Source organism: Oncorhynchus mykiss, chromosome 9, assembly GCF_013265735.2.
Source record: "Oncorhynchus mykiss isolate Arlee chromosome 9, USDA_OmykA_1.1, whole genome shotgun sequence".
In the NCBI taxonomy this organism is placed as follows: domain Eukaryota; kingdom Metazoa; phylum Chordata; class Actinopteri; order Salmoniformes; family Salmonidae; genus Oncorhynchus; species Oncorhynchus mykiss.
Genome location: NC_048573.1, coordinates 51,060,727 through 51,076,859, shown reverse-complemented (window position 1 = coordinate 51,076,859; position 16,133 = coordinate 51,060,727). Strand labels below are relative to the sequence as shown.

General features: G+C 40.8%; 1 protein-coding gene across 1 annotated transcript; it reads right to left on the bottom strand.

Annotated features, from left to right (window-relative positions):
• Positions 1–8,955: 8,955 nt before the first annotated feature.
• On the bottom strand, positions 8,956–15,788 carry srm (spermidine synthase). Its single transcript, XM_021616099.2, has 8 exons — positions 15,493–15,788; positions 14,626–14,746; positions 14,378–14,470; positions 14,111–14,264; positions 13,869–13,952; positions 13,369–13,514; positions 10,215–10,337; positions 8,956–10,064 (listed from the first exon to the last, which is right to left on the bottom strand). The coding sequence occupies exons 1-8, from the start codon at positions 15,621–15,623 to the stop codon at positions 10,047–10,049; spliced, it is 870 nt and encodes a 289-aa protein (XP_021471774.1). The 5' UTR covers positions 15,624–15,788; the 3' UTR covers positions 8,956–10,046.
• Between the last annotated feature and the right edge of the window lie 345 nt (positions 15,789–16,133).

Here is a 16,133-nt window from a genome sequence, read left to right as displayed (position 1 = left end):
CGCTGACTCGGTGAGCGAGTTTATAAGGAAGTGTATAGGAGATGTTGTACCCACTGTGACTATTAAAACCCTAACCAGAAACCGTGGATTGATGGCAGCATTCATGCAAAACTGAATGCTTGAGGACAATACAGTGTCACCGACACCACCCGTTACCAAAGACTGTGGGCTCTCCTTCTCTGTGGCCGATGTGAGTAAAACATTTAAACATGTTAACCCTCGCAAGGCTGCTGGCCCAGACGGCATCCCTAGCCGCACCCTCAGAGCATGAGCAGACCAGTGTGCTAAGCTGTCGTCAAGGCAAAGTGTGACTACTTTGAAGAATCTCAAATATAAAATATATTTTGATTTGTTTAACACTTCTTTGGTTACTACATGATTCCATATGTGTTATTTCATAGTTTTGATGTCTTCACTATTATTCTATGTAGAAAATAGTAAAAATAAAGAAAAAGCCTTGAATGAGTAGGTGTGTCCAAACTTTTGACTGGTACTGTATATATTTAATTTAGTTTGTTGTTGAATTTTCATTGTTGGACATACAAGTCTGTAAAAACACCAGGAAATCAACTCCAAGTGATTTTCATTTTGTAAATCTGTTCCCAAATGTTCCCACTCATAATAGAGAGACTTGATCATATAAAAATAATAATTGATTGGATTGATATAGTGCTTTTCTACCAACGCTTTACATAGTAGTGGGAAACTCACCTCATCCACCATCAACTAGCGCCTTCTTCAGTAATGCACGGTGACCATTTTTGTGCCAGAACACACATCAACTATCAGGTGGAGTGATATATGCCAATTAGGAATGAGGGGGATTTATTTATTTTTATTTCAATTTTTATATAACCTTTTATTTTTTTTTTAACCTTTTATTTTACTAGGCAAGTCAGTTAAGAACAAATTCTTATTTACAATGACGGCCTAGAAACAGTGGGTTCCTGCCTGTTCAGGGGCAGAACGACAGATTTGTACCTTGTCAGCTCGGGGGTTTATAAAGGGAAATGGGGATACCTAGTCTGTTGTACAACTGAAAGCCTTCTGCATTAAACCCAACCCCTCTGAATCAGAGAGGTGCACGGGGAACAGTCTTAATCGACATCCACGTCTTCGGCGCCCGGGGAACAGTGGGTTGGTTAACTGCTTTGCTCATGGGCAGAAAGACAGATTTTTACCTTGTCAGCTCAATGATTCATCTTTCGGTTACTGGCCGCCTGACAACGGTCTACCAAAAGGCAAAAGGCTTTCTTGTGGGGGGCACAGGATCAAAACACACATCACGACAAGAGGCACCACAACACTACATAAAGAGAGACCTAAGACGACAACAAAGCATGGCAGCAACACATGACAACACAACATGGTAGCAGCACAAAACATGGTACAAACATTATTGGGCACAGACAACAGCACAATGGGCAAGAAGGTAGAGACAACTCAAAGCAGCCACAACTGTCAGTAAGAGATTGAATCTTCGAATGCAGAGATTGTGATAAAAACTGTCCAGTTTGAGTGTTTATTTGCAGCCTGTTCCAGTCGCTAGCTGCAGCGAACTGAAAAGAAGAGCGATCCAGGAATGTGTGTGCTTAGGGGACCTTTAACAGAATGTGACTGACAGAACTGGTGTTGTATGTGGAGAATGAGGGCTGCAGTAGGTATCTCAGATAAGGGGGAGTGAGGCCTAAGAGGGTTTTATAAATAAGCGTCAACCAGTAGGTCTTGCGAGAGGTATACAGAGAGGACCAGTTTACAGAGGAGTATAGAGTGCAGTGATGTGTCCTATAAGTAGCATTGGTGGCAAATTTGATGGCCGAATGGGGATGATTAGGTGGCCATAATGGGATGTGGCCAGGTTGGGAATTTAGCCATGACACCGGGGTGAACACCCCTACTCTTACACTAAGTGCCATGGGAGTTTGAATGACCACAGAGAGTGGTCATTCAAATGACCATTTTAACGTCCCATCCGAAAGACTGCACCCTACGCAGTGCAACTCAATATTTGGAAGGTGTTCCTAATGTTTGGTATACTTAGCCCCTTGATTATGGCTCATGCTTTAATTGTAGTAGCGTAACTGTGTTATGATATCATAACTAGAACAAATAGAAACTATTACTGGAAATAGTCAATGGGATAGTTTTTGTTGACATGGGAGACTTTTAAAACCAATTATGTGGCTGGCCACCCCTTTACAACTTGGAAGGCATGGTTTTGCAGATATTAAAAGTGAACAAGACAGTTTCGATAAGCAATTGTCCTCAAACAACTCGTTTCAAGGTGAAATCACTGAAGGAGAAAACCTAAAACCTCAGTTTTGAGTTAAAGCAGCTGACAATCTGCAGCAGACGTTGTTTATTTAAAGCATAATTCACCCATCAACTCAGTGGCCTTGGGGTTAGTGTCGGCCCTGAGATTGGAAGGTTGGGTTCAATCACCAGTTTAGTCATACCAAAGACTCTAAAAAGCGGAACCCAATGCATCTCTGCTTGGCAATCTGCATTAAGCAGATTCATTCGGGGTAAGGCATTGAGATAGTCTAGCGTCCTGTCCAGGGGGTATACTTGTATATCAAGTTGCCTCACACTACTGAAACAGGAGATAGGATTCTGCCCTATAGGCTGTTATAGCTGGGACAGGGCTAATTATAATGCACCCAGAGGTAATGTTATATCCCATACATTTTTCACCAAACCTAAACTTCGTAAGCTTGTTGATTATGTTAAATATGTGAAATGCAAAGTTTTTTATGTTGTTGACCCCGAATAATGGTAAAACTGAATTTCCGACTGCGTATTATGCCGAGAGATACCAGCTTCATGAGGCAGTCACCTGGAAAAGGTTAGTCGAAGTAATTGAGGTTAAACTGTATGTACAAGGAGGTAGAGTTAAAGTGACTATGCATACATAATAAACAGAGTACAGCAGCGTAAAAGGGGGGAGGTGGTGACAATGCTAATAGTCTGGGTAGCTACTTGATTAGCTTTTCAGGAGTCTTATGGTTTGGGGGTAGAAGCTGTTAAGAAGCCTTTTGGACATAGACTTGGCGCTACAGTACCGCTTGTCGTGCGGTAGCAGAGAGAACAGTCTATGACTAGGGTGGCTGGAGTCTTTGACCATTTTTAAGGCCTTCCTCTGACGCCGCCTGGTATAGAGGTCCTGGATGGCAGGAAGCTTGGCCCCAGTGATGTACTGGGCCGTATGCACTACCCTCTGTAGTGCCTTGTGGTCGGAGGCAGAGCAGTTGCCACACCAGGCAGTGATGCAACCAGGCTCTCAATGGTGCAGCTGTTGGAACTTTTTGAGGATCTGAGGACCCATGCCAAATCTTTTCAGTCTCCGGAGGGGGAATAGGTTTTGTCGTGCCCTCTTCATGACTGTCTTGGTGTCTTTGGACCATGATAGTTTGTTGTTGATGTGGACACCGAGGAACTTGAAGCTCTCAACCTGCTCCACTACAGCCCCATTGATGAGAAGGGAGGCGTACTCGGTCCTACTTTTCCTGTAGTCCACAATCATCTCCTTTGTCTTGATCACATTAAGGGTGAGGTTGTTCTCCTGGCACCACACGGCCAGGTCTCTGACCTCCCCTCCCTATAGGCTGTCTCATTGTTGTCGGTGATCAGGCCTACCACTGTTGTTTCGTCTGTAAACCTAATGATGGTGTTGGTGTCGTGCCTGCCATGCAGTCATGAGTGAACAGGGAGTACAGGAGGGGACTGAGCACGCACCCCTGAGGGGCCCCCGTGTTGAGGAGCAGCGTGGCAGATGTGTTGTTACCTACCCTTACCACCTGCGGGCGGCCCGCCAGGAAGTCCAGGATCCAGGTGCAGAGGGAGGTGTTTAGTCCCACGGTCCTTGTTTTAAGGGCACTATGGTGTTGAACGCTGAGCTGTAGTCAATGAACAGCATTATCACATAGGTGTTCCTTTTGTCCAGGTGGCATAGGGCAGTGTGGAGTGTGGAGATTTGTCTGACCAGCCAGACGGCTAGGTTAACAAGACAGATAGGTCCGATCGGCCGGCATGCCGGATAAATGCCTGGCCGGGTGGACCTAGGTATACAGTGCATTCAGAAAGTATTCAGACCCCTTGACATTTTCCACATTTTGTTACGTTACAGCCTTATTCTAAAATTGATTGTTTTTTTTCCCTCATCAATTTACACACAATATCCCATAATGACAAAGCAAAACCTTTTTACATTTTTTTTTAAACAAAAAATAAAAACCTGAAATATCACATTTAAATAAGTATTCGGACCCTTTACTCAGTACTGTTGAAGCACCTTTGGCAGTGATTACAGCCTCGCTACAAGCTTTGCACACTTGTATTTGGGGAGTTTCTCCCATTTTGCTCTGAAGATCCTCTCAAGCTCTGTCAGGTTCTTAGGGTAGCGTTGCTGCACAGCTATTTTTAGGTCTCTCCAGAGATGTTTGGTCGGGTTCAAGTCCGGGCTATGGCTGGGCCACTCAAGGATATCGAGACTTGTCCTGAAGACACTCCTGCGTTGTCTTGGCTGTGTGCTTAGGGTAATTGTCATTTTGGAAGGTGAACCTTGGCCCCAGTCTGAGGTCCTGAGCACTCTGGAGCAGGTTTTCATCAAAGATCTTTCTGTACTTTGCTCCATTCATATTTCCCTCAAACTTGACTAGTCTTCCAGTCCCTGCCGCTGAGAAACATCCCCACAGCATGATGCTGCCACCACCATGCTTCACCATAGGGATGGTACCAGGTTTCCTCCAGATATTCATGCCAAAGTGTTCAATCTTGGTTTCATCAGACCAGTAAATCTTGTTTTTCATGGTCTGAGAGTCCTTTAGGTGCCTTTTGGCAAACTCCAAGTGGGCTGTCATGTGCCTTTACTGAGGAGTGGCTTATGTCTGGCCACCCTACCATAAAGGCATTGGTTGAGTACTGCATAGATGGTTGTCCTTCTGGAAGGGTATCCCATTATCCCATCTCCACAGAGAAACTTTGAAGCTCTGAGTGACCATCGGGTTCTTGGTCACCTCCCTGACCAAGGCCCTTCTCCCCCGATTGCTCAGTTTGGCCGGACGGCCAGCTCTAGGAAGAGTCTTGGTGGTTCCAAACTTCTTCCATTTAAGAATGATGGAGGCCACTGGATTCTTGGAGACCTTCAACGCTGCAGAACTTATTTGGTATCCTTCCAACAGATCTGTGCCTCGACACAATCCTGTCTCGGAGCAATCCTGTCTCAGAGCAATCCGACACAATCCTGTCTCAACACAATCCTGTCTTTCCTTCGACCCAATGGCTTGGTTTTTGCTCTGACGGGCACTGTCAACTGTGGAACCTTATATAGACAGCTGTGACTTTCCAAATCATGTCCAATTAATTGAATTTACCCCAGATGGACTCCAATAAAGTTGTAGAAACGTCTCAATGATGATCAATGGAAACAGGATGTAACTGAGCTCCATTTTGAGTCCCATAGCAAAGGGTTTGAATACCTATGTAAATAAGGTATTTCTGTTTTTTATTTTTAATACATTTGCAAAAGATTCTAAAAACCTGTTTTCACTTGGTCATTATGGGGTATTGTGTGTAGACTCATGAGAAAAAAAAGTATTTAATCCATTTTAGAATTGTTTTATTTATTTAACTAGGCAAGTCAGTTAAGAACAAATTCTTATTTACAATAACAACCTAGGAACAGTGGGTTAACTGCCTTGTTCAGGGGCAGAATGACAGATTTATACCTTGTTAGCTCGGGGATTCAATCTAGCAACCTTTTGGTTACTGGTCCAACGTTCTAACCACTAGGCTACCTGCTGTAACGTAATAAAATGTGGAAAAAGGGAAGGGGTCTGAATAGTTTCCGAATGCACTGTAACGCAACATATTTTTGGTGATTAAACCATCAGTAGAGTTGAAAATGCAATGGAAACCCATTTAACTTGTATTTTTTTATTTGGAACATGGGTATTTAACCATAAAAGGTATTTTTATGTGTACTACATCATCATTCAGCCATTTTGGCACAGTAACTGTTTGCAGAATCTATGAGATGTACCTGTATAAATATTTGTAGCTTTATAATAGGAGCTTAGTATGGTAAAGAGCTATCTGCTTAAAGGCGGCCTATTGGTGTGCACATACAACATAGTTTCACCACTTCCCCCACCTCAGGGTTGGTTCCTCTCTTCCACGTTCATTCCCCTCAACTGGTCTAGGAGTGTAGTCAAGTACATTGGATAGAGATAAACTTGACAAACAGAATAGACCTGTATTGTTTCCGATCATCTTTGCTTCTGAGTAACTTGGTCACATGGCATTCGACAAAGATGGAGATATGAAGAGAACAGAGGCTAGCTTGGTAAAGAAAGGAGTAACGGAACTGCTGTTATCACTTGTTTGTACGAAATGACCTCACAGACCCGATACACATGGCCACAAGAAGAAAACAAGGTAGCTTATGATGCCCCAATCTGCCGGGGAGGTGTGGAACCAACCATGATTAAGTAGTTTTTAGTGTTCTATATAAACCCCTTGCTTTTGTTTTATTGGGCTCTCAGCGATCACCTACAGGTGGTCGTTAACAAGCTCCATTATTGCAATAATTAATCGGTATTAAAGGTTGATTGATTGAAGAAATTGAGTATCTTCTCCCTTACTTGTTTAGAATTTCCACTACATAATTCACTACCCAAACCAGACACAACTGGTTTCAAGCGGCCAAGAGACCTTGTGATCTCCTACTACGATTTCATGGACAAACGTGGAATCAGACAGGGGACAGATTTACATAAATGGATAGGTAGAGACATTCTCGTATGTATGTCACTCCTGTAAGACAAAAAAAGAAGGCATGGCACGTTGCTCAAGCTGCTGTATCTCGGGCTCTGTAGTAGTAGTAGTTTCTGACATCTTAATCAGAAATCCACAGTTTTTGCCTTTCTAACAGTACTAAGCATGTATTTGCAGAACTTATAGTTTAGAAACCGAAATGTACTTTGAGGGTAGCATACAATATAATGCGTTGTTTAGAAAATGCCACCAGAGTTTATCAGGATAAGTTCAAGGTCAGAATATGTGTAGAGAGAAGTCCATAAATGGAATCTACCTATATTTACGGTCTCATAGCTATAAAGCGGAGACCCTGAGCGCTGACATGTATAGCATGTTACTGTACAGCCACTACGTTCCAACTTAGGCGCTGAAATCGGTGACCAAATCCTATAATTTTCCTACAGTATACATACGGGTTGTGATTGTATAGGGCTATGAGGCCAATAAGTTTGAAGGTGGAATCAACATGTAATATTTATTTATTTGATAAGTTCAACCACGGAACAAACTAGATAACATGATAATTCACAATGGTGGAAAGAATGGCATGTGCTCCTTCATACAATATCCACAGGACAATATTAAAGCGAAACTGCTCACCCAGCGATATGTTGATATGGATGCAAGACTAACTATAAACTGTTTACTTTCAGACTTCAGAAATATCGAATTAACGTGTAGACTCAGAGGGAGCAAAGCAGAACATTGCAGGTAAAACTTATGTATGCTGTAGGTAGATGTGGCAGTTATCTAATATCGGAGAACTATGGATCTTATATGTACAGTGCCTTCAGAAATTATTCATACCCCTTGACATACGCCACATTTTGTGTTACAGCTTGAATTCAAAATGGATGAAAAAAAATATAGAAACATCTCATCCATCTTCATACAATACCCCCATAATGACAAAGTGAAAACATGTTTTTAGAAATGTTGGCAAATGTATTGAAAATGAAATACAGAAATATCTCATTTACATAAGTATTCCCACCCCTGAGTCAATACATGTTAGAATCACCTTTGGCAGCAATTACAGCTGTGAGTCTTTCTGGGCAAGGCTCTAAGATCTTTGCACACCTAGATACTTCAAGCTCTGTTGTTGATCACTGCTAGAAAGCCATGTTCAAGTCTTGTAACTAGGCCACTCAGTAATATTCAATGCCATCTTGGTAAGCAACTCCAGTGTATATTTGGCCTTGTGTTTTAGGTTATTGTCCTGCTGAAATGTGAATTTGTCTCCTGGTGTCTGTTGGAAAGTAGACAGAACTAGGATTTTGCTTGTGATTAGCTCGATTCAGTTTCTTTTCATCCCCAAAAAAACTATGTAGTCCTTGCCGATGACAAGCATACCCATAACATGATGCAGCCACCACCATGCTTGAAAATAAGAATAGTGCTCAGTGATGTGTTAGATTTGCCCCAAACGTAACGCTTTGTATTCAGGACAAAGTTAATTTCTTTACCACATTTTTTTGCAGTTTGACTTTATTGCCGTATTGCAAACAGGATACATGTTTTGGAATATTTTTATTCTGTACAGGCGTACTTATTTTCACTGTCATTTAGATTAGTATTGTGGAGTAACTACAATGTTGCTGATCCATATGCTGCTTTCTACCATCAAAGCCATTAAACTCTGTTTTAAGTAATTGGCCTCACGGTGAAATCCCTGAGCGGCGTCCTTCCTCTCCGCACACATTGCACAGTGAATCCATGCAACTTATGTGACTTAAACCGATTTTTACTTCCGAACTTCAGGCTTGCCATTAAAGGCATTGAATACTTGAGTCAAGACATTTCAGATTTTTATTTTTAATTAGTCAAAATAATCTACAAACAATTCCACTTTGACATTATGGGGTATTGTGTGTAGGCCAATGACACAATCTCAATTTAATCCATTTTAAATTCATGCTCTACACAAAATGTGGAAAATATCAAGCGGTGTGAATGCTTTCTGAAGGCACTGTGCAGTGGACACAATTCTACAATGTGAGATTGAAACCTAATTGTTCATCGTAATTTTCATGCCTGAGCTAGTTCAGGTGGATTTCTCACTCCATACAGTTTTTGTATAATCACTTGATTTTAGACGAGAGATGTGGAGCTTTAAAACAGAGAAACAAGTCTCAGATATCCAGTTTACCTTAGATTTATTATATTTCATCATTCTTATAAAAAACATGATCTTAATGTTCATGTGTAACACCATTGCCTTGGACATAGGTTTAGTATGGATGCACTACTGATACGTACTCCATGGAGATCTATAGTTCTCAATATTTCACACCTAAGTTCATAACAAATCAGGTCCCCAAGAAATAAAAACCAAAAGGCATAATTTTGACATCAGTATTCTGGATTATTCCATACTAGATCAACAACCATATAGTACCAAATAGAGGGATTGAATAGCAAAGGATAAGAAACCAACTAAATTGATGTGCAGTACATCATCAGCATTCAATCAACTTACACATGTAACTTCATCTCCATTGGTGAATAAACTATATCTAAACAAGTGTTATATAGGAAACAATCAACACTTCTGTTGACATTTTAAAGTGGTAATGTTCTCAACTCAACTTCTGACCTGAGCTTTTCCATTGTGGCAGATAATACATTTTCAACCAATATAAAAATCATACCATTCGTCTGCCTGGAGGTAAACTATGATAGAAACCACTTCAACAAATGTTTCCTACTGTAATGGAAAAACACAATCCAGGCACTATTGGATCATCTTGAATTATTTGGGTGAATGAGTTGACGAAGAGGTGCGAAGAGGAATACTTTTGTATCGGTTTTCTTTAAACCAGAGTGGGCATGTTTTGCAATTGCGTGTACCTTAATCTTAAGAGGTAATCTGGTATTTATACAACCAAGTACTATGATTAAATCCATACTAATGTGTTAGAATCACATTGCTCCAAAGAGTAGGGTATGAATGTTTTCCATCCCACCTCATTTTCCAACTAGATGTTGACATAAGTGATTACCATTTAAGAATCAAGACATGACAAATTCCAGAACAAATAAATACAAATAGTTTGTAAGACTGGAAGGAAGCACTGGAAGGAATTAATACTCTCTGAAAGGAACAGAATTGCCCACTGAAGGTCTTTCCTTCCTGGTGGAGACTGAGAAAAGAGGCGTAGCAGCTCTTGTGTTGCTTCTGTTGCCAGAGAGAATCAGGTCAAGGATTAAGATTTTGTTCATCATGCCACTCATGCTTCACTCAGTACCTGTGAAGAGTAAAATAGTATGGATAAAAGTGAGAAAACGCAAGGATGGAAGATACCTGGTGTAGGAATTTCACTAGGGTGGGGGAAATGCCCTCAATTTCTGTATGAGGGGTCTGACATGTACAGTAAATATGATTGTAACAGGGTTACCTTTCTTGCAAACTCAGGGAGGATGAACGATGCTCTGTGGATCTCCGGGTTGTAATACCTCAGGTTCATACTTTCCACCTCATTTGTTGATAGTTCTCTCACTGGATCTCTGAAAGTGGTTTGCTAAATACAAAAACACAATTGTTGTAAGAATATGGGACTGTGACTGACCTTGGAAAAAAAGTCATCACTACGGAAGTGGGTTTCAGAATGTTTTTAAAATATTTTGCTTGTTTAGAGGCCTGAAAAACGACTTTATCCCACATCTTGGAATAGACCTGTCAATGTAAGGTTCATACATGCATTATAAACCATATGTAGTCATCTTTTAACATATGAATCCCAGAAATCCTTACATGCAATTATTTAAGGTCTTCATGCATGTTAGCTAAGCGCATGCCTTTTTTGAGCACCGTGAGAATAAATCAATAGAACAATTATGAATGCATCCAAAGTTAGATATACAGATAAAATGTTCTACAAGTTGGATTGGGAAGGATCTTAGACCATTAATCTATACAGAACCCTTCCAGATTCTTTATATCCTTAGTCTGCGCTTATGGAGTTCCCACTTCAATTCAAACCACAGGTTTTCACTGGGATTGAAGTCCGGAGTCGGCCATTAAAATGTGGATTTTGATGTGTGCTTGGGGTTATCGTCTTGCAGTCAAGTTTCAGCCTCCCCGCAGAGGCAACAATGTCCTGGTACAGGGTAAAGTTCATGATGTTGTTGACCTTAACAAGGGCCCCAGGACCAGTGAAAGCATAATAGCCCCATAAAAGATCCACCACCATATTTTTACAGAAGATGTGGGGTTATTTTCTGCTCATGCATTCTCATTTTGACATCAAACCCACCACTTGTGTGTGTTTGTGGCCAAATGGCTCTATTTTCATGTAAACGCCTGGAGTTTGCTAAACGTCTTTGGCACTTGGATTGGAACTGGAGCTTTGCTCAGTATTAGACAAATATATTTAACTAGGCAAGTCAGTTAAAAGGGCCCTTTTCTCCACTTCCTGTGTGAATGACGTGCCCAAAGTAAACTGCCTGTTACTCAGGCCCTGAAGCCAGGATATGCAAATAATTGGTACCATTGGAAAGAAAACACTGAGGTTTGTAGAAATTATAAAATAATGTAGGAGAGTTTAACACAATAGATATGGTGGGAGAAAATCCAAAGAAAAACCAACCAGATTTTTTTGAGAGAGAGACAATGCTCTTCCAATGGGCAGTATAAGGGAATACTCAATTCTAGCTCCCAGGATGCAATTCCTATGGCTTCCACTGGGTGTCGGCAGTCTGTTCAAGGTTTCAGGCTTGTAACTTAAATAACGAATAAGAAATAACAGTTTTAGTATGAGGACACCGGCATGGAAATCCGTGTTTGCACGCGCCAAGACACACCTGCTAAAATCGGTTTCCTATTGAACATACTTACCGTAAGAAATATTAGTTTGATTATATTTTAGGGTATCTGAGGAACAAATAGAAATGTATTTTGACGTTTAGGCGTAGATTTTCAGACTCCTTTCTTTGCATGTTGAACGAGTGGATTACTCAAAATTGATGGCGCCAACTGAACAGACCTTTTGGGATATAAAGAACGATTTTTATCTAACAAAACACTACATGTTATAGCTGGGACACTGGATGACAAATCAGAGGAAGATTTTCAAAAAGTTAATATTTAATCTCTATTTGTGAATTTATGAAACCTGTGCCGGTGGAAAAACATTTTGATATGCGGTGCCGTCCTCAAACAACCACATGGCATGCTTTTGCTGTAATAGCTACTGTATATCGGACAGTGCAGTTAGATTCACAAGAATTTAAGCTTTCAACCGATATGACACTTGTATGTACCTAAATGTTTAATATTCACAATTTTTATGATTATTTATTTGAATTGCGTGCTCTCCAGTTTCACAGGAAGTTGTTTCGCTAGCGGGACGCCTAGGCTTAATAAGTAATTAAGAACAAATTCTTATTTTCACTGTTCCCCGGTAGGCCAACGGCCTTGTTCGGGGGCAGCACGACAGACTTTTACCTTGTCAGCTCTGGGATTTGATCCACTACCTGCCGCCCTGGTTGGACAAGCAAATGTATAGGCTACAGATGAGATGGCATTTCAGCTGCAAATACATTGATCATTTTCAACCCGATCAGAAACATTGTGGTCACAATCTTACTTCCTAAATAGTATCACTAATGTCTCTTGTTGAATTTGGGTACTATTTCACGATAAGGAGTTATCGTGGACTCCCGAGTGGCGCAGCATCTCAGTGCAAGAGGCTTCACTACAGTACCTGGTTCAAATCCAGGCTGTATCACATCCAGCTGTGATTGGGAGTCCCATATGGCAGCTCACAATTGGCCCAGCGTTGTCCGTCATTGTAAATAAGAATTTGTTCTCAACTGACTTGCCTAGTTAAAGGTTAATAAAAAAACGTTTATTCTTTCATCCATTTAGATATCCTGGGCACAACACACAGTATTCATTCCATAGAGGCTATCAAAGGCAACTGTTTCCACTTTTTTATAGATAAGTACATTGTGGCCTGCCTTCCTGTAATGTCAATGATCCAAATCAATAATTCCATATTGTCCTTTTTTTTGTCAATCGCTGGCTTGTAACCTGATATTACAATGTTGATTGGCAGATGGAATCATTTCCAATTATGTTGTAAGGTTAAAGTAATGAGATTACAGGATGGGCCCAAGCACATGCACACCTAATAATTTATTTTAACTCGGTGCACACACCTGCATGGACAGAGAGCAACGACGTGGTACGTGACGTTGTACACACAAGACACACACATGGATTTTGTATTGTAGATATGTGGTCGTAGAGTAATGGCCTGAGGGCACACAATGTGTTGTGAAATGTAATATTTTAAATGTTATAACTGTCTTAATGTTGCTGGACCCCAGGAAGAGTAGCTACTGCCTTGGCAACAGTTATAGGGATCCTTCATAAATACAAATATATTTTCAGGGGCCTTTTTTTGTCTGTTGAGCACTAGTTTCAAAACTACTTGCTTAAAAAGTATACAAAAACTTTAACTCATTCAATTCTATAGGTAATGAACCACTAATAATTACATTACTGAAGACAGAAAAAAGCTAACCAGGACAAAGATGGAAACTTACAGCATTTTTACTGCACAGCATGAAGCCAATCTGACCACTTGGGTAGGTGGGAATGGTGCAGTAGGCATAATCTACCACTGGGAACAGTGTCTTGCAGAAGGTCCGCATCTCTTTAATCAGCTCCAAGTGGAGCCATTGACACTCTCCTGTGGAAATCAGAGGCAAACAAAAAAGGGTGGGTCAATTCTCTGTCAGTGTTATTGATCTAACCGACTGCAAAAAAATCTAACTATTTCCTCACATGGCAATAAGTAAGCTGCTGAGCAGCATTTGCTGCAAATAAAGATAGGGATGGTCTTCTGACTCCCCTCACCAATTGAACATTTATCTTATTGGCAATCTTGCTATAATAATGTAATATAGGTGGCAACAGGTTCCTGGCCAGTTTAGATTGGCTGTCTATTTACCTCGTGATACTGCTATGAATTACATACTTTGCCATCTTTTTTCTAATAACGATATCTGAAGCAGGATTGAAGCGTCAGTAGAAATCATGTCACCTTGGCAACAAAGAATTCCACCATCTCGTAAGGCTGTCTTCATTAGTTCATAATAAGACTCTTTGAACAAACTCTCAGCAGGCCCTGTAACAGCAAGACATAAGTAACTGGATTAGACTTACGGAAAAGTGAACACTTGAGATAGCTATTGATACGTCAATTATCAAAAGGTACATTTATTTTCCCGATTACACAGAAATATGAGCAAATAAAACTCATGTCGCAGGCATCTGTTTCCTTACCAACAGGGTCAGATGAATCTGTTATAATGATGTCAAAGGCATCCTGGTTCTGTTTCATGAACTCAAATCCATCCCCAACATTCAGAGTGAGTTTGGGACTGAAGAACCCTTGCGCCATACCTGGGAGGTATTTCTTCGACACATTGATTACATCCTTGAGGGCAAAGTGAATATTATAACAAACTTCACACTTCTGTCTTCTATGCTGTTACCAGTCAATTACATTTTGAGAAAATAACATGATTCCAGTCAGTGTTTGGTACCTACCTCATCGATTTCACACTGAACCACTGATTCAACAAGTGGATGCTTTACCACTTCTCTCAGGACGCCACCATCTCCTCCACCAATAATCAGGACCTGCAAAGAAAAGGGAACATTCATTATAATAAGTGATACAAGACACCAATTTCCAAAACTTCCCCAAAAGGTAATCTGTCCTGGATTCTCTACAAGGCACAATTAAGTCTTGTAGTATAATATGTTCAACTGAATTTATGGTGGGATGACTATACCTTTTTGGGGCAAGGGTGGGAGCACAGAGGTAGGTTGGCTATCATTTCTTGGTAGGAAAACTCATCTCTCTCTGTGCATTGAATAACTCCATCCAGCACAAGTACATTTCCATAGGTTTTGCTGAAAATATATGGTATGAGATTACTTACTCAAATGACTAATTAGTGCAAACAAATAACCCCAGAAACACTAGAAGAGCAGGAACAAGTCAAAAAGGAACAGACTGGATGTGGTTGCATGATAATAAATCAGGAATGGGTTAGGGGTGTCAAATACAAGTTATGACTGGCAAGATAAAGCTAGCAACCTAGTTAGCCAACTAACGTTATGTATATGAGACAAGTTGTGCCAAGACATGCTAGCTAATGCAGGGCTACTTACACACATAATATTGCAGCAATTTCAATGACGGAAGTGAGAGATGGCAACATTTGGGTTCATGACATCTGGCAAGTTAAACTAGCTAGATAGTTAGCTTTGGCTAGCTAACGAGCTAACATGAATAAAATGACCGCGACAAACAATCAAAACAAATAACTAGCTAGAAAACCTTGGAAACATTTACACCCTTGGAACCAATTAGGTAACTAACCGTATAGTAGCTAGGTTAACGACGTTAAGGTATTGCTGTCAGCTAACTAGGTAGATACGTTTGCTAGCTAATTAACGTGAGCTAACTAGTTAGCGCTAGCTAAACTTCTAGCAATAATGATTAGATGAGAGAACAGTTACTTAACCTTTCAATTTTAAAAGCAGCCTAAATACTAGCTAGCCAGCCACTCAGCGTTACATAACTAGCTAACGTAGCTAGCATAAACAGTTGTATTGCTAGCTAGCGTTAGCTACCTAGTTAAATAGCTACTTACCTCCTGAAAACCATGACATCTTGAAATTTAGATTTTTGTTGGTAAAGAACCTCTTCTACTTGCAGACTCATCGCTTGTCCAGGCCATAACGTACACGTTTCTGTGAACCATCCGTCTTTTATGCTGTCCATTATTGATGCAGTCAAAGTTTACAGTTCGTTATAGTAACAAACAAAAAATATTTGTTAATGTTTCATTCAAAATAAATCTGACTGAGCTGTGAACCACGTTGGGGCGTGTAGCATGCCTTCTTCGCTTTGGTATCTTCTTCGGTGGTTTTATCGGTGGTTGGCATCCAACGTTATGGTTCATTACCGTCACCTACTGCACTGGAGTGTGGGACAGAGAGGGAGAAGCTAAATCCTACCTGCCAAGCCCGTTGCTCGCAGGTAAAAAAATATAAAATATTTGAGACTATATCTAATGACGTTCTACTCAATATACTCTTTAAACTAATTTCCTGTATCCCCTTCTTCCTCATACGAGATCTCAGCTTCCCTCTGATACTGCCCACACTATAGCAATATTTAGGCTCCTGAGTGGCGCAGAGGTCTAAGGCACTGCATCGCCGTGCTAGAGGCGTCACTACATATCCTGAACCGTTCCTGGGCTGTATCACAACCGGCTGTGATCGGGTGGGG